Source organism: Trachemys scripta, chromosome 4 (assembly GCF_013100865.1).
Source record: "Trachemys scripta elegans isolate TJP31775 chromosome 4, CAS_Tse_1.0, whole genome shotgun sequence".
Lineage (NCBI taxonomy): Eukaryota > Metazoa > Chordata > Testudines > Emydidae > Trachemys > Trachemys scripta.
Window position 1 is genome coordinate 32,008,145 of NC_048301.1, and position 19,713 is coordinate 32,027,857.

Genomic DNA, 19,713 nt, shown 5'->3' on the forward strand with positions numbered 1-19,713 from the left:
TTTGACTCTACCATTTTTGACAATGTCCTTCTAAGGGGAAGACTAAATTACACTCTCAGGGTCAACTTCTGCTCTCAGTTACACCAGTGTAACAGCAGAGTAATTCTACTGACTCTGATAAAATTACTCCAGATTTATATCACCTTATCTGACAGCAGAATTTGGCTTTACCGAAATATCTGTTTTGAGAATCTGGAATCTGTTTTGAGAAGTTAGATTTAGAGAGAAATTATTTGATTTTCACTCACTTAAATCAGGAGTGCAAGAGTATAGATGGTTTAGAGAAAGGCTTATAATGGTTCCTCTTTTGGTTTCAGATAGGCTACATTCAGAAACCAGGTCTAAAAAGAATGGGACAAAAAACAAACAAACAAAAACCCCAATACCAACTTTGAACTAAATATCAGTTCAATACAGAATTTCAGTCCAGTGTTGTGGAAGGTGATTTTTCCCAAGGCCATCAATTCCTTATTCCTGAAACTGAACTTAACATAAATACAGGAACAACAGGCCATAAAAAATTGGTGTTGGGGCTACATTATATTTAGTTTGAAATTTATCCTTCAGTGACCTGTTTAGGGAGCAAATGGAAAGGAAGAAAGGAAGATAGAGATCTGAGTAGTGCAAAGAACAACAGATATTAACTGACAGTCCCTCCCCAAAAAGTGAGAGACCTTCTAACCAAAGGGGTTCTGCTCATTTAGCTCTGCTTCTCTGATGACATTCATTCCCTAGTTACTTCTATACTTGTTGATGCATTTCCCATTGTTTTGATTTTTATTTTTTTACCTATCCACGCTTGTCTCTGCCAGCCTATTATTCATAATCGCTAGGGCTCCTACCCCGCCAGAGAATCCATTATGTTTAGAACTAGAGTTCAACTGCCTTGGGTAGCCATTGGCAGTTTCTGACAGCTGTTTCTGCATGATGGCCAGTGACACTTTGTTGGAGGCTAAGAAATCTTTCATGGAGATCATCTCGCCAGACAGCCGGCGTCCATCTGTGTCGCTCTCATTGACGCCATCAGTCTCAATGGAGATGTTCCGCCGGCTCCGCACATTCCCTGGCATCACAACATTCCTCCGTGACCTAAAGAATTTTCTTTGGCATCTGGGGCAGCACCTGCAATCCAGCTTCTTTAATATCCAGTTTATGGACTGTTTGATAACAATCGAGATCACATTAAATAAGGAATAGATACAGCAAACCCCCATGAGTATGAAGACAAAGTTGCCAAATCGGTAAAGGCCTTGGCTTTCATACTGGGCATTTTGGCTACTGACCAGGTCACCAAAACCAATAGTGCTGAAGGCCACGAAGCAAAAGTAAAGTGAGTCAAAGTAACTCCACCCTTCAATCGGTGTGTACATTGCAGAGGCACAACAGGAAATGATAAGTGATGCTACACATAAAATGAGCATAACATAGTACACAGATGGCTTCCACCCTGCCAAGCTGTCCACCTCGGAGTTCCCTGAGCCTCGCCGGCTGTCATGAGGGAGGACCCCTTTTCTCCTCAGCTGTCTCTCATGGCAGGATTTCATGATGTAGGCTATGACCGTGATCAAGCGCTCCAGGAACAGGTTAAAGAATAAAATGGTCCCTGCACATCCTATAAGGCCATAAAATATCAGAAAAATTTTTCCTCCAACTGTGGCTGGGGTGGTCATGCCGAACCCTGGAAGACAAAACAGAAGAGGTGAGTAAAAATAATCCCTTAGTTACAGCATCAAGGGTTTTGCCACATGCAAGCCAAAACAACCGGCAGGAAATCACTATGGCATCTATTAGCTTTGAAAGAGTAGCTGGGAGTTCTCTCCAAGTTCTACATGCTTATGACCCACATTATTCCAGTGATAAAAGTAAGCAGAGATCACAAAAGCAGAGTGGGTACACTTTCCCCTAATTAGAAATGAAATGAAATAAATGAAAGCAAATAAATTTGAAGAAAGAGCTGTTTAACTGAGGATCTGAGCTGCTGTCTGCTGCAGAGCTCACTTTACCACAACCCTGTGCTTGGCTCCCTGTTTCAGAGCTAATCTTCTGAATTACTACGCTGACCTCTTCTCCCACTCTGTTCTGCTTCATTGGCCTGAAGTCTATAAAAAGTCCAGTGAAGTCTATAAAAAAATTCCCATTTACTTCAACAGTCAATGAATGGATTAATCCTCACGGTCAGACCTATGTTGATGCATTACCAGATTTTCCCTTCTTTCCCACTAGCCCAGGCTCTGCTCCACAGTTCAAATCTGTGCTGGAGCATTACAGGAGCGGCCCTGCTTTCCTGTCCTCTGCTGTGTTGCTTTCCAACTCAGATATGTTTTGCAACTTTGCAAATATTCCCACATGGATTTTTTTTCTTTCCATGTCTGAAAATACCATTTTTGCTTGGGGTTAATATTTATTGAAAAGACAAAATTGCTGAAATGGGATGTTTATAAAGAATCAAAATGAATAAATTTGTCTTAAATATGATGGGCATATTAGAGGTAATACACATGTTGAATATGTTTGCTGTAGTTTGAACAGGATCTAGAGAAGCTGAACAAGTGATTAAATAACTGCCCAATTAAGTTAAAGCAGTCTTGCTGAGAGAACAAAAAAATAGCACATTGAATAAGACACACATCGGCATTTGTTCTCCTCTGTCTGTAGATGCAGAATATTAACTGCATGAAATAAAGGAACTAGAGAACTGAATATAGGGGAAATGTTTTCAGTATTTCGAAGTGCATTGCTCTTGTGCCGGTAAAGACAAATACAGGATGGGGAGCTGGGAACATCCCTGTTTTTACATCTACTGCAGGCTGGAAGCAGGGCCGACGAGAGCGGGGGGGAAGCCGGTACAAGTTACCGGGGCCCGGCGGTCCGGAAGGGGGCCCGGGGTCCAGCTTCCCCCCTCTCTCGTCGACCCTCTTTAGCAGGTCCGCCCTTGCTGGGGGGCCCGAAAAATTTTTTTCACCGGGGCCCGAACCCGCTCTCAGCAGCCCTGGCTGGAAGTGACGGGGGTCATCTGTAGATACACAGCAGACCAAACTGTAAGTGGAGAGGAAGAGGATTAGGGTTAGGGTGCACAGGATAATTCCCATAGGACACAGCAAAACCTGTGGCTGGCCCTAGGTAGTTAAGGCAGATTATTCTAAACTGTGTCGACGTTAGTGATGCGGCGTAACATCTGCTAGAGGCTTGAAAACATTGAAAACAATGTGAATTTTGCCATTGACTAGAGCCTGAGCCCAAGCCCATAAAATTCATATCCCTTGTCATTTAAAATTCCTATCTGAGTCCACATTTCCATAGGTGGAAGCCTAGCAGTAAAGGTTCTACAAAGAGACCCAAACAGTCAAGACAGGAAATCCATTATGAATTGTAAATAATGGAAAACACAGGACATGAAATCAGAAAGCCAGTGAGCTCAGCCTCTGTTCCTTGTCCTTTTTCTTTCCCACTGGGGCCTCAATTTTGACCTTTTGGAGAAATAAAATGCTTTTTTTTCCTTTCTACTTATAATCTCAAAATGTGTTTATCGAAACTAATGATAATTTCATGTAGTGCTAGATTGGAAAACCTAAAAGCACTGTACAGTACAGATATTAATCTAAACCTAACAATATTGTCTTTTGGGGTTGTGGAAAAAATAAACTGTAGGCTTCTTGCTGCACTGCTAAATCAGTATACAAAATGGCTTGTAGTTCCATTCATGAAGAAATATTTTGGGCCAAACTGACCCCTGGTGTCACTCTATGGACTTCAGTGCATGATTCTATTTAAAGATACTGTCATGCAAACAGCCTACCTGGTCACTGCAAATACTCTATGATGGGAAATTGCTTCCCTTTTCTCTCTTGTTTTTTCTCTAGTGTGATGTCAGGGGTAGTGTAGATCATTCAGTGACTAAAGAGCAAATCAATAGAACTTATGTCTAGGTAAAAGTACCCATGCTTGTATACTCTGCAAACACAGCAGCTCTTTGCCAAAAATCAATCTCTTTGCTAGACCAAAAACCCAAACTCCCTCTTCCAATCAAACAGCAACAAAACAGCATTGCTGCCTGTCGTCTGCTTTCATATACATTCTCCCTAAAACTTCAAAGGGTCTAGGTGGGGAACCTATTGTACCTGTGAACGAAATCAAAAAGACCATCTAGTGTCTAACCTCCCTTTGCTAAGCAAGCTAACTGAGAACCTAGCAACAGCAACCTCTGTCACCATCTGTCAGCTTCAGGTATCCTGGATAGAACTGATTGGAAAATGTTTTTTTCCTCCTGCTGCAGAAAATTTCTACTTTTAGGCAAAAATATATATATATTTTTTCAGCTGCCAACTGAAATACTGCTGCAGTGCCTCATGCTCCCAAGTCTCCTCGATGGGCTGGGCTCCCTGGTTGGACTACATCTCCCACGATGCACCTCAGGCTCCCTTTTTGGCGAGGGATGGTAGTACATCTTAGGAGATGGAGTCCTACCAGGAAGCCTGGCGCACAGAGCAGAACGGGAGCATGAGGCACCTGAACTCCAACTCCCATGATGCACTATGGCAGCATTTCTGAATCAAAATATTTCAGTTTGTGGTATAAATATGTTGATTTTCAGATTAAACTTTTCAGTTTTGGGGCAGTTTTTTTTTTTTATGAAAAATGAAAATTCTGTGGAAAGCACACACTTTTTGTGAAAAAAATTTGTTTCTTCAAAAACCTAATTTTCTATTGAAAAACAGTTTTGATGGAATTTTTTTGACCAGCCCTAACACTGGATCCCTCCCAGCCAGGCTTCAGGCCATGCCATGATATAGAAACACTTGTTGCTCTTGTGGTTAACTTCCTTCTCTCCATAGACCAGTGAAGGGATCCATATTCATCCTTCTGGACCTCTCTGTGGCATTAGATATCATAGATCATCCTCATACAGCATGGATGCTTCAAGCTTGGGACCAGCTCTGGCAATACTGGAGCAGTCCCACTTCAGAAAGACTCTTTGCATTTTCTCCTCCTCTCAGACACAATCTGGCCCTTTATATTTGTACCAAGAAAACATACTTTTTAGAACTAGAGAAGAAAGTAATTTTGAACTGACCAAAAAATTTAATTTCAAATTAGTCAACAAAAACTTAAAATACATATCCCTATCAGCACATTTTCTTATGGGAGTTGTAGTTTGGGCCCCCATTCTCTCATATGGGCCAGACTCCCTAGAGATTACATCTCCCATACTACAAAGTGAATTTCCCTCTGACTGAGCTGCATAATGTATCATCGGAGTCACATGACTCTGGCTGCATTATGGGTGATGTAGTCTGACCAGGGAGCCTGGCTAATAGGGACATAGAATCATAGAACATTGGGGTTGGAAGGGACCTCAGGAGGTCATCTAGTCCAACCCCCTGCTCAAAGCAGGACCAATCCCCAACTAAATCATCCCAGCCAGGGTTTTGTCAAGCCTGACCTTAAAAACCTCTAAGGAAGGAGATTCCACAACCTCCCTAGGTAACCCATTTCAGTGCTTCACCACCCTCCTAATGAAAAAGTTTTTCCTAATATCCAACCTAAACCTCCCCCACTGCAACTTGAGACCATTATTCCTTGTTCTGTCATCTGGTACCACTGAGAACAGTCTAGATCCATCCTCTTTGGAACCCCCTTTCAGGTAGTTGAAAGCAGCTATCAAATCCCTCCTCATTCTTCTCTCCTGCAGACTAAACAATCCCAGTTCCCTCAGCCTCTCCTCATAAGTCATGTGCTCCAGCCCCCTAATCATTTTTGTTGCCCTCTGCTGGACTCTTTCCAATTTTTCCACATCCTTCCTGTAGTGTGAGGCCCAAAACTGGACACAGTACTCCAGATGAGGCCTCACCAATGTCAAATAGAGGTGAATGATCACGTCCCTCGATCTGCTGGGAATGCCCCTACGTATACAGCCGAAAATGCCATTAGCCTTCTTGGCAACAAGGGCACACTGTCGACTCATATCCAGTTTCTCATCCACTGTAACCCCTAGGTCCTTTTCTGCAGAACTGCTGCCAAGTCATTCGGTCCCTACTCTGTAGCAGTGCATGGGATTCTTCTGTCCTAAGTGCAGGACTCTGCACTTGTCCTTGTTGAACCTCATCAGATTTCTTTTGGCCCAATCCTCTAATTTGTCTAGGTCCCTCTGTATCCGATCCCTACCCTCCAGCATATCTACCACTCCTCCCAGTTTAGTGTCATCTGCAAACTTGCAGAGGGTACAGTCCATGCCATCCTCCAGATCATTAATGAAGATATTGAACAAAACCAGCCCCAGGACCGACCCTTGGAGCACTCCGCTTGGTATTGGATGCCAACTAGACATGGAGTCAATGTTGAGCCCGACGATCTAGCCAGCTTTCTATCCACCTTATAGTCCATGCATCCAGCCCATACTTCTACAATTCCTATGAGGCAAATATACTACTTTGGGAAAATGTAGTTTATATTGAACTGACTCAAAGTGAAGCTTTCCAGGTACATTCAAGAAACCAAATGAAACATTTTGAGTTCTGGAATCTTGAATTGTTTAGCTCAATCAAAAATGTCAATATGAAACATTTCAACATTTCCAAACTGAATTTTTTGTAATTTTCGTTCCAAGAAAAATTTAAAAAATGTCAACTTTTCATCCTGATTTGAGATAAAACAAATGCTGAAATGTAGGAATTTCCAGTGGGGTGGGAATTCTGCATGTCACTCTGCTCTATATTTTGCTTCCAAGGATTGCTATCTAGCTTTTTAGATGTTTTCAGATGTTTTTGTGGCAAGTGCTCATGTTTCTGGTTTATATGTCCTGGGTAGCAGCCTAAAGGTTTTAGAACCTTTTTTACTTAGAAAAGGAATAAAACTTGTAATAAAACTGCTCAGCCTCCAAACACTGTTGATATCCAGATTTGATTTCTCTCTGCAGCTCATCATTCTGTTGTGAAATAGTAGATTGTTGTGAAAGGTAGCGGTTGAAAATACCTTGTATGTCATCAAGTCCATTTCCTTGCCACTGTGACATAGGGTCTAATCCAAAGTCAGTGGAAAGACTCCTCTTTACTTCAATGAGCTCTGGATCAGAACCACAGTCCACTGACAGAACATGTATCTGAACAGATTTAAAAATTTTATTAAAGTGAATGTTTTAAATGAAATATACACGAGTTAAGAGGCAAGGTATTGTACATCTGGGTTTAGGTTTGGGTTATGGGGGGTTACAGGTATCGTTTGCAAGGATGTAAAGATACATACATATCGCATAACCTGCATAGACCCAGATTGGGGTGCAAGAGTTTTTAAAGTGTCAGTGGATAAGTGGGCTCGGGTACGCCACCCATGGAATGAATAAGGAGTCCAAGTCAGTATCGGTGTAGAGGAGAAGTACGTGGGTGGGGTACCCTGGGTCTGTCAGGGAAGGAAGTGGGTTATTTCCCTGGTCGGCGGTCTCGGTTACTCAGTGTGATATTTACGGTGTCCTGTGATGTGTTCCGTATAAATGTCCCTGGACCACCTGATGGTGTTGGACACCATGAGCTGTCTCATGAGCCGGGCGTAGCGTCGACCAACTCCACACATTCTCAGAACCGGCTCGTTGTGGGGGTCCCAGGAGCCCAGGGCTCCCACGATCAGGGCGTGTATCTGGACCTCATAGCCCTGGGCTCTCAGGGTCTCGGCCAGCAGGGTGTTATTACACTTCACTTTATCCAGGTGGACTAAGTAGACATGCTCCTTAATAACTGGCCCGGAGTACCCGCTGCAGTTTACCCCGAAGAGCCGGAAGAGGCCTGGAGACCGCAGGTATCAAACCCCGGGAGGCAGGAAGTAGCCCAGGGGCATCCACGGAGCAGCCGGCTGCAGAGCCCAGCATGCCTCAGTCGTCGTGTTGCCGCTGGATCCCCGCTGATGCAGGGGCAGCCAATCCTGCCCCTGTCAGGGCCCTGGGCTGGGACACAGTGGAGTAGGGTGGGCCCGTGTCCCCCTGACACCCCAGCCCGGGTGGCTGATCCCTTACACGGTGCAAGGAGGGTCTAGCCCAGGACAGGAGCTCCCTTACCACTCACCTTTGGAGACTGTGTGTTTGCTGGCTGCCTGAGCTCTGCCCAGGCCAAAGCCAGCCCTAAAAGAGTATTTGCTTGCTGGCACCCTGAGCCTACACAAGCCCAGGCCCAGCTCACCTGGGACTGTTTTGTTTACTGGCTGCCTGAGCTCCGCCCAGGCCAAAGCCAGCCTTGAGAGACTGTGTGTTTGCTGGCTGCCTGAACTCCACCCAGGCCCCAGCCAGCCCTGATATACCGTAGTTAAGGGACGACTACCTGAGCTACCCCAGTCCAGGCTAAAGCCTGGTATTGACTATTTACCGCAAAAGCCCTATTGGGGGCTTTTGCCTGTCTTACAGACTCTGATCCTGACCCCACAGGACTAGCCTGAGTGGCCTCCCTCTGACCGGGAGAGTGAGGGAGCATTACAGATGTTTTTCTTTTTGCACTCTAATGTTAAACATTGAATATGGTTTGCTGAATATTCATCCTGATTTATGATTTCACTGTACTAGGGCTAATTTTTCAGGGAACTGCAATGAGTTTTACCTCTTATTAAAGTCAATGAGAGTTTTACTAGAGCACCACACAACTCTTACAAAAGTCCATTCTGTAGGGGCTCCTTCAGGAAGTTTTGCCTGAGAGCTAAGCTTCTGGTTTAAGAGCCGATATTTCAGATTTTACTTTAGAAGTATTGTCAAGGAAAACAGCATTAATTAAAGAGCAGAATGATGAAAGATTCTAGTAAACCACAGTGTTAGGATAATGTCATCATGTCACATGCGCCTCACCCATTTCCTGAACAATGGGACTGAATGTGACCAAAGAATGCAAGTAGCTTGTGACTCTCAATGTTAGTATGATCACAAGGTTTGATGAGCATCAGGAAATGCTGCCCTAATAGAAAACCCTATTTTATGGACTGGCATAAGTTTGACATTGACTAATGTGGTATCAAGATATTCTTCTTAGTCAAAACAGTTAAGTTATATTTATCATGAAAAATAAAGAGAGACAACAAATTTCAATTTTCTATAACAATTCATCCAATCTACACAAAGGAAACAGACCCATCAATTTCACCCCTCAACATGTTGTAGTTTCTGTGAAAAAGGGATCCAAAGAAAAAGTCAGACACTAGACAAATTTTAGTCAAATGGCTCTTTTAAAAACAGTCAGAGCAAACATCAGATGATGTCCCCCTTTCTACAAACTGCCTTAGAAAAATCAAGCAGTGCATACATTTCAATAAATATTTAAAATGATAAAGTAACACAAAACCCAGAATGTTTATAGGCATTTTCACCTTTCTGAAAATGGAAATTCTAATGCATCCATCCCAACATACTGTTACTGTGCCACCATAAGGCCAGGGGAATAGATGCAAATTGTGGTCATTTGGTCAGAGGTATCCTCTTACAGTCCCCCCATAAGGAGCTGATTTTAATATTCAAAGTGCTCTGAAATCCACATGCCTAGGGAGACTGTCTTGAACAATCATAACAGGGCCTAGAGTAGAATTTATTATGTAAATTTGGGGTTGTCTGAACAAGGGGTTCCCATATTACACCCCTCCCTGCCCTCCGGTTATGAGCTTTCTTTAATTTTCAAAATGCTGCAAAATCCATATGCATAATGAGATTATTCTCCAGAAAAGACTCTCCTCCATTCCCCCTTGCTGCCTCTACATGGTTGATGTGCCATCAGTTACCACCTTTCTTCCTCTCCATGCCCCTCCAGCCCTACTGGAGGACTCCTTGTGCCTTTCTCAGCTATCCCGCCCCTGATAGATATCAGAGCACATTATCCTTCCAGTTGATACAGAACATTATGGGGGTATTGCACATGGGGACACCAGGAGAAAATGTCAGACTGTGTCCACACTGCATTTAGGGTAGGCTTAGTGAAAACCAGCTGGCTACGCCTGGCTTATACTCGAGCATTTCATCTGCTCTGCACAGACTGCTCCAGAGTTGCCAAATGTTACCATTCCTTGATTCTTGTCCTAAAGGTTCACTCTGAAGCATTGCCTGCACTTACTTCTGCCCTGTACTGTATTGTCATGTATGGCACCAGACTGTTACAAATCCCCAGAGCAAGAATAGACTATCATGCGCCTCTGCGTGCACAACTGACATAATTCTGCATAGAAATGGGACGTCCACAGTCCCTTTGGATGCAAATGAACCTCTCCTCCTGTTTCAGTGTGAGTTGGGGCAACCTGCTGCAAATAATCCCTGTGCTAGTCAATAAAATTGGGAGCAAGGCTGTGGGAGTGCTTGCAGATGAATGAAACAATACAGTTGTGTGGGACACAACACAACACATAAAATGGATACACTTACTTAGGGCTTGTCTACTCTACAGGTTATGTCAGTATAACTTATGTCGCTCAGTGGTATGACTAAGCCACCACCCCGAATGACGTAAGTTACACCGACCTAAGCATTGGTGTGGACTGTGCTATGTTGGCGGGAGAAGCTACTGCCTCTTGCGGAGGTGGCTTTATTATGCTGACGGAAGTGCTCTCCGCCGTTGGCATACAGTGTCAGCAGCAGACACTACAGCTGTGCCACTGTAGTGCTTCTAGTGTAGACTAGCCCTTGGTCATCCCTCATGTCTGGATATTATATACAGTCCTGGCTGTAATGTACATTCTACATTCCCAGTGGCTCTTGGCAGCTCCAGGGGTAGTGTTAGGCTGTAGGGCAGGGCTGGTATGTATTTTAACTTTGTATTTCCTGATTTCCACTTTGTTATACCTTAACTCTTTATTTCCTGGCTTTCAGAAGATAAAGTATAAGCCACTCAATATCCTGGAAGGGTACAAGGCGCGGCTGGTCAACTTCAACTCCGCATTAGTGACTTTTGGGGCACTGAATTTATGTGTGTGGAGGGGCAGAGGAGAGATTACGATACATTTTTCAATCCATCTTAGATCTTTAATGCAGTGTTTTTTTCATAATGGTGCAAAGTTTCTTTCTTGTTATTGCTCCAGCAGGCTTCATTTCCTTTTTGAATATGTGTGTGTTTGCTAGCAGTGTTATAATTAGATACTCCAGTCCCTTCCCAGAAAAAGGAAGTGGACAGAAAGAGGGGTTAACACTATAGCAACAATAATGAGTCACTATGATGCTGCTAATACTGAAATGGCTTTGCAATTTAACCTACAATCAGAGCTCTTTGATTGTCTGTGATGTTGTGCTTATACTTATAATGCCTTTTCAGCCAATGAGTTTAATCGTTTTCCTTAGTTTTATGTATCAGTTCAATTTCTTATTGTATTTCTGATGTGATTAAAAATCCCTTGGCCCAGCAGCCTTATTTTGCCATCTATGGGATCCTATTACTATCCCAGGATGCATTGCCTGTTGTACCCACTTCTTTAGAGCTCAATGGTGGCTTTGTAGTCTGGCACCTGGAGGCGTGTGGCACCTGGAGGTACCCAGCATGCAGGGGAACACACTGCTATTACACCCCTAAGAGCAATTAACAGTGTTGGGAATAGGGAGTGTCATCTAACTTGCTCCATCATTGTTCCAGGCCCCCTTTGGGGAGGCTGGCTCCCCCAAGAAGTGGGATTGTGCCTGGCCCCTATTCAGAGGAGGAGAGGAGACAGATTTGATGTTTACACCCTCTCTCATTCCCTGCCCAGGGGGAACCACAATCTGGGCCTGCATTAGAAATCAGCACACCAGTCACCATGTTTGTGTCTTATAAGCAGTGGTGGACTCATCCTGTAATCTTACTCACATGAATAGCCCTGTTGAAGCCAGTGAGAGTGGATAATGAAAACAATAAAACTCTTAGACTGAATAGGCCTTATAAATAAAGGCACATCTCACAATCACACTCAAAGGGCTCCCTCCCGGAGCTAAGTTTGCCTGGGAACCCTCCAAGAAGAGCTAAGGTGAGTGCTGTATTAGGGGGGCTGTGTTGTGAGCTGCTGGGGTGAATATTCAAGTGTCTGTCTGCTGTGACCATTTGTTTGACCATGTGCTTGTTTGTTTGAATAGTGTGACTGTTTGACGGTGTGGGTGTTTGATTGAAAAGTGTGAATTGGGAGTGCTTTGTTCCAGGTGGGCCTCGAGTGGTTGACTGGAGGGAAGGCTTCGAACCGGCAGCCTTATAAAAAACGGAGTGAGCAGCAAACAGAGAACAGGCAAATAGAGGGAGTTTGCCTGGGAGTTCGCTTGGGACGAGTTTGCACAGAGTGTTTGTGCCTTTCAGGCTCCTGTGAGCAGTACATACAACAACTGAGGAGCCTCTTAGAAGGAACACATGGATAGTGAGCAATTAGCTGTTGTGACCTGCTCAGACTGGGCCATGTTTGTCTTTCTCCCAGAGGATAGAAGCGACTTCATCTGTACGAAGTGCAAGCTGGTCTGCATATTGGAAGAGAAGGTTAAAGGACTAGAGGACCAAGTATTAACCCTGCGTTGCATCAGAGAAAATGAAGATTTTCTGTAGAGAGGTCAGTGTTTGGTTCTGGAAGCACAACATGCTGAAGAATCAGAGAGTGCAGTGCAGAACGGGGAAGAATATTGGCAGCATGTGACCTCGAGAAGAAAGAGGAGAACCTATATACCCCCAATGCAAATAGAGATTTTCAGGCTCTCTGCATAGGTACTACTGTGGAGAAGGATTTGGAAGAGCCTTCTGAGGGAATGAGACCTCATCAGCCGAGAGGCATGAGATGCATTGTCCTAAAGATGGGGGTTCTATGACCACCACTCCTAAGAGGAGGAGATGAGTGGTGGTGGTCGGGAGTTCCCTCCTAAGGGGGATGGAGTCATCCATCTGCCGACCAGACCAGGTGACTTGAGAAGTGTACTGCTTGCCTAGAGCTAGAATCCAGGATGTGACAGAGTGTTTGCCGAGACTGATCAAGATCTCGGACCGCTACCCCTTCCTACTTCTTCACATGGGTACCAATGATACTGCCAAGAATGACCTTGAGCGGATCACTGCAGACTACGTGGCTCTGGGAAGAAGGCTAAAGGAGTCTGAGGTGCAAGTCGTGTTCTTGTGCATCCTCCCTGTTGAAGGAAAAGGCCCAGATAGGGACTGTTGAATTGTGGAGGTGAGTGCATGGTTACACAGGTGGTGTTGGAGAGAGGGCTTTGGATTCTTCAACCATGGGATGTTGTTCCAGGAAGAAGGATTGCTAGGAAGAGATGGGATCCACCTAACGAAGAGTGGGAAGAGCATCTTCACAGGCAGGCTTGCTAGCCTAGTGAGGAGGGCTTTAAACTAGGTTCACCAGGGGATGGTGACCTAAGCCCAGAGGTAAGTGGGGAAGTGGAATACTGGGAGAAAACACAAGGAGGAGGGTACAAGATGGGAAGCCTCCTGATTCATACTGAGAAAGTAGGGCAATCGGCTAGTTATCTTAGGTGCCTGTACACGAACGCAAGAAGCCTGGGAAACAAGCAGGAAGAATTGGAAGTCCTGGCACAGTCAAGGAACTATGATGTGATTGGAATAATAGAAACTTGTGGGGAAGTTCACATGACTGGAACACTGTCATGGATGGGTATAAACTGTTCAGGAAGGACAGATATGGGAGGAAAGGTGGAGGAGTTGCATTGTATGTAAGAGAGTGGTATGATTGCTCAGAGCTCCAGTTTGAAACTGGAGAAAAGCCTGTTGAGAGTCTTTGGATTAAGCTTAGAGACGAGAGCAACAAGGGTGATGTTGTGGTGGGCATGTGCTATAGATCAGAAGGATGAGTTAAACGAGGCTTTCTTCTAACTGAAGTTTCCAGATCACAGGCCCTGGTTCTAATGGGGGACTTCAATCACCCTGACATCTGCTGGGAGAGCAGTACATCAATACACAGATAATCCAGGAAGTTTTTGGAGAGTGTTGGGGACAACTTCCTGGTACACATGCTGGAGGAACTGACTAGGGGTTGTGCTCCTCTTGACCTGCTCCTTACAAACAGGGAAGAACTGGTAGGGGAAGTAGAAGTGGGTGGCAACCTAGGCAGCAGTGACCATGAGACAGTTGAGTTCAGGATCCTTACAAAAGGAAGAAAGGAGAGTAGCAAAATACGGACCCTGGACTTCAGAAAAGCAGACATAGACTTGCTTAGGGATCCCCTGGGAGGCTAATATGAGGGGGAAAGGAGTCCAGGAGAGCTGGCTATCTTTTAAAGAAGACTTATTGAGGGCACAGGAACAAACCATCCCGATGTGCAGAAAGAATAACAAATATGGCAGACGACCAGCTTGGCTTAACAGAGAAATCTTTGGTGAGTTTAAACTCAAAAAGGAAGCTTACAAGAAGTGGAAATTTGGACAGATGACTAGGAAGGAGTATAAAAATATTGCTCGAGCATGCAGGGATGTAATCAGGAAGGCCAAGAAACAATTGGAATTGCAGCTAGCATGGGATGTGAAGGGTAACAAGAAGGGTTTCTACAGGTATGTTAGCAACAAGAAGGAGGTCAGGGAAAGTGTGGGACCCTTACTGAATGGGGGAGGCAACATAGTGACAGATGATGTGGAAAAAGCTGAAGTACTCAATGCTTTTTTTGCCTTGGTCTTCATGACAAGGTCAGCTCCCAGACTACTGCACTGGGCAACACAGTATGGGGAGGAGGTGAGCAGCCCTTAGCAGTGAAAGAACAGGTTAAGTACTATTTAGAAAAGCTGGACATGCACAGATCTAATCATCCGAGAGTGCTGAGGGAGTTCGCTGATGTGATTGCAGAGCCATTGGCCATTAGTTCTGAAAATTCATGGCAATTGGGGGAGGTCCCGGACGATTGGAAAAAGGCAAATATAGTGCCCATATTTAAAAAAGGGAAGAAAAAGAACCCAGGGAACTACGGACCAATCAGCCTCACTTCAGTCCCCGGCAAAATCATGGAGCAGGTCCTCAAGGAAACCATTTTGAAGCACTTGGAGGAGAGGAAGGTGATCAGGAACAGTCAACATGGATTCACCAAGGGCAAGTCATGCCTGACCAACCTGATTGCCTTCTATGATGAAATAACTGGCTCTGTGGATATGGGGAAAGTGGTGGATGTGATATATCTTGACTTTAGCAAAGTTTTTGATATAGTCTCCCACAGTATTCTTGCCAGCAAGTTAAAGAAGTATGGATTGGATGAATGGACTATAAGGTGGATAGAAAACTGACTAAATTGTCGGGCTCAATGGGTAGTGATCAACGGCTTGATGTCTAGTTGGCAGCCGGTATCAAGCGGAGTGCCCCAGGGTCGGTCCTGGGGCCAGTTTTGTTCAACGTCTTCATAAATGATCTGGATGATGGGATGAATTGCACCCTCAGCAAGTTCGCGGATGACACTAAGCTGTGGGGAGAGGTAGATATGCTGTAGGGTAGGGATAGGGTCCAGAATGACTAAGACAAATTGGAGGATTGGGCCAAAAGAAATCTGATGAGGTTCAACAAGGACAAGTGCAGAGTCCTGCACTTAGGAAGGAAGAATCCCATGCACCGCTACAGGCTGGGGACTGACTGGCTAAGCAGCAGTTCTGCAGGAAAGGACCATGGGATTACAGTGGATGAGAAGCTGGATATGAGTCAACAGTGTGCCCTGGTTGCCAAGAAGGCCAATGGCATATTGAGCTGTATTAGTAGGAGCATTGCCAGCAGATCGAGGGAAGTGATTATTCCCCTCTATTCGGCACTGGTGAGGCCTCCCTTGGAGTATTGGGTCAAGTTTTGGTCCCCCCACTACAGAAAGGGATGTGGACAAATTGGAGAGAGTCCAGCAGAGGGCAACGAAAATGATTAGAGGGCTGGGGCACATGACTTATGAGGAGCGGCTGAGGGAACTGGGGTTATTTAGTCTGCAGAAGAGAGGAGTGAGGGGGGATTTGATAGCAGCCTTCAACTACCTGAAAGGAGGTTCCAAAGAGGATGGAGCTCGGCTGTTCTCAGTGGTGGCAGATGACAGAACAAGAAGCAATGGTCTCAAGTTGCAGTGGGGGAGGTCAACATTGGATATTAGGAAAAACTATTTCACTAGGAGGGTGGTGAAGCACTGGAATGGGTTACCTAGGGCAGTGGTGGAATCTCCATCCTTAGAGGTTTTTAAAGCCCGGCTTGACAAAGCCCTGGCTGGGATGATTTAGTTGGTGTTGGTCCTGCTTTGAGTAGGGGGTTGGACTAGATGAAGTTGTGAAGGTGACTGAGCATTCCACTCCTTTAATAGCACTTAAGGAGCCAGTCACAAGGGTGATGGACTCTAGTGCTTCACAGTTACAGAGGGAGGGAAGGCATGAAATCAAGACTAACTTTTTAGTTTTAAAACTACAATCATAATTCGTTATTCCTGATCTGCTTTAAAAGGTGGCTACAAAGCTCCTGAATTATAATTGCCATAAATTGCCTCTTTTGTGTTCTAACTGCGTGAAACATTCAGCTTTGCTTTGCTGTTTTCTACCTACCAGGCTAAACTGTCATGCTGCAGCTTATCACTTAATCAGATGGAAACTTATAAAGCAGTCACATCATCCTCATGTTAGAAATAACCAGATCAGCCAGATAAACAATGTCATGACTTATCGGGTAAATCTGTATCTTATCCAATGGTACAACAACATGAAAATAGCTGAGCTGTGGGGGACCAGGAATAAACATCCACAAGACTTTACACTGCATCAAGGGGGGGTATCAACATTGTAGTAAAACGTCAGGGGAAAAATTTCCCTCTTCTCTCCCAGTGGTTGCAGCTATGGTCTTGTATATTTAAACGGACAGTTACTCTACTTTCCTCTCTCCAGTCCTACTGTAGAGGAGTAGAGCGGACATTCTATGTTGTAATATCAGGCAATAAGAATGACTGGGAAACTGGTCTACTCTTAATTTTTGCTGGCATGACTGTCTGGAGTGTTAAAAAAAAATCACTCTCCTGACATAGCTATATCAGCAAAAGCCCTTGAGGAGAAGTACTTATACCAGCAAAAAATGTCCTTTTGCCAGAATAGTTTATTTTGTTTGGGGAACTGCTATAAATCTTACCAGCAAAAGATATTCTCTGACCTCAACAGGGCTCTGTGGCACTCTTTTTCTGGTATAGCTGAGCTACACTAGAACTGCGTTGCTAGTACAGCTATACTGGTATAACTACTGGAAAAGCATTCCTAGGCACCTAGACACACCCCTGATAGATGTTGTTACGCTGACCTATGCCCTGATATAGACACTACTTTAGACTTTCGTCAACCTAGCTACCACCTCTTGAGGGGGTAGATTTAATACAGTGATGGAAAAATGCCTTTCATTGCTGTAGCAAGTGTCTACACTGCAGCTCTAAAGCAGCATAGCTGCAGAACCACAGCTGTGCTGCTGTAGTGCTTGTAGTATAGTCTTACCTCCAGTGTTGGTGTGTCTATACCAGCAAAACTGTGCTTTTGCTAGTATAGCTTATTCCAGACTGTCCAAGCAAAATACATAATCCTAGCAAAAACTCAGGGGCTTTAGCTGGCAGAGTTGTTGGTCACAAATCGCGCTCTGACTGACATAGCTATGCCAACAAAAGTTCATCGTGTAGACCTGGTGTAAGAAGGGAAAAGGTTAATGTTGCAAATGCCAGTAAGTCCACTTACAACAGAAGGAAGAGACAAGTCTTTGCTGAAAGATTCAGAGTTTAGGATGTTGAGATGACCCTGACAACAGCAAAATGGGATGTGTACAACTGACAAAGCAAAAAATGGGACTGCCTGGTGTGCAATGACATTCATTTAATTGATGGTCCTCCCTGCTGTCTCGTGCATAGGGCATCTTAGTGGACTGCTGCAGAGGAGGATGTTCAGTGCTCTGGGAAGCAGCTGACATGCATAGCAGCACTCATTTTCCCTTTATTCTATTCCATCTGCAGATCTGCCTCGCTGAGTGGACTATGCAGTTTACACCCTGGGATCCAGCTGTGTCCCTGCAGGGCTGTATAGACCTGTATGTAAATTATGGGAATTCCTCCAGAGATACTGTGGCTGGGTCTAACTATAAATATGCTCCCACGCCAAGTGACCTGGCTCCTTGGTGAACTGTGACTCTGACCTCGACAGGGCTCTGTTGCTGTTTCATTCTGTATAATGTCACATTTGTAATTTCATATCAATGGTTCAGACAAGCTTAGAGGGATTTTAACCCTCCATAAAGCTCCTGCAGGGTCAATTCCATTCATAAAAGGCAATATTGAAGTTGAAGCTAATGCCAGAACATGTTTTGGTGAAATAATAAAAAACTCCCTAGATCCACACACCCCACCTTTTCTTATGCTTAGAGATTTCCCTCTCTATCTAATCTCACTGGCAGACAGCACTGTCTCTATTGTCTCCAACAATGTTATATTATTCCTAAAGAAGGTGGAGATCAAACCATAAAGTAGGTAGCACTTTCCCCCATAATTATTTTTAACCAAATGTTTAATCAGTGCTAGAACTGCTCTCATTCCAACCATTAAAAATGTCCTACTTAATTTAAGAACATAAGAATGGCCATACTGGGTCAGACCAAAGGTACATCCAGCCCAGTATCCTGTCTACCGACAGTGACCAATGCCAGGTGCCCCAGAGGGAGTGAACCTAACAGGTAATGATCAAGTGATCTCTCTCCTGCCATCCATCTCCACCCTCTGACAAACAGAGGCTAGGGACACCATTCCTTACCCATCCTGGCTAATAGCCATTAATGGATTTAACCTCCATGAATTTATCTAGTTCTCTTTTAAAGTTATAGTCCTAGCCTTCACAACCTCCTCAGGCAAGGAGTTCTACAGGTTGACTGTGCGCTGTGCGAAGAACTTCCTTTTATTTGTTTTAAACCTGCTGCCCATTAATTTCATTTGGTGGCCCCTAGTTCTTATATTATGGGAACAAATAAATAACTTTTCCTTATTCACTTTCTCCACACCACTCATGATTTTATATACCTCTCTCATATCCTCCCTTAGTCTCCTCTTTTCCAAGCTGAAAAGTCCTAGCCTCTTTAATCTCTCCTCATATGGGACCCGTTCCAACCCCCTGATCATTTTAGTTGCCCTTTTCTGAACTTTTTCTAATGCCAGTATACCTTTTTTGAGATGAGGAGACCATATCTGTACGCAGTATTCAAGATGTGGGCGTACCATGGATTTATATAAAGGCAATAAGATATTCTCCGTCTTATTCTCTATCCCTTTTTTAATGATTCCTAACATCCTGTTTGCTTTTTTGACTGCCGCTGCACACTGCGTGGACGTCTTCAGAGAACTATCCACTATGACTCCAAAATCTCTTTCCTGATTAGTTGTAGCTAAATTAGCCCCCATCATATTGTATGTATAGTTGGGATTATTTTTTCCAATGTGCATTACTTTACATTTATCCACATTAAATTTCATTTGCCATTTTGTTGCCCATTCACTTAGTTTTGTGAGATCTTTTTGAAGTTCTTCACAGTCTGCTTTGGTCTTAACTATCTTGAGAAGTTTAGTATCATCTGCAAACTTTGCTACCTCACTGTTTACCCCTTTCTCCAGATCATTTATCATTTGCACAGCCTTGCCACATAAATCTATAGTCGCAAACAATAACGGAAAACAACACTTGAAGGGAAGTATAATTCTGGAATCTCTTTTTATGGCCCCCATTACTGAGTTATCTGAACACCTCCCAACCTTTAATAGCTTTATCCTCACACCATCCCTGTGAGGTAGGGAAGTGCTATTATT

General features: G+C 44.2%; 1 protein-coding gene across 1 annotated transcript in view; it reads right to left on the reverse strand.

Moving 5' to 3' along the window:
• Positions 1-486: 486 nt before the first annotated feature.
• Positions 487-19,713, reverse strand: part of KCNK13 (potassium two pore domain channel subfamily K member 13) — a 117,826-nt gene continuing 98,599 nt past the window's right edge. Inside the window, exon 2 of the mRNA XM_034768110.1 lies at positions 487-1,678. Within this exon, the coding sequence (XP_034624001.1) occupies positions 786-1,678 (893 nt within the window). The 3' untranslated portion in view covers positions 487-785. The remainder of the gene's footprint in view (positions 1,679-19,713) is intronic.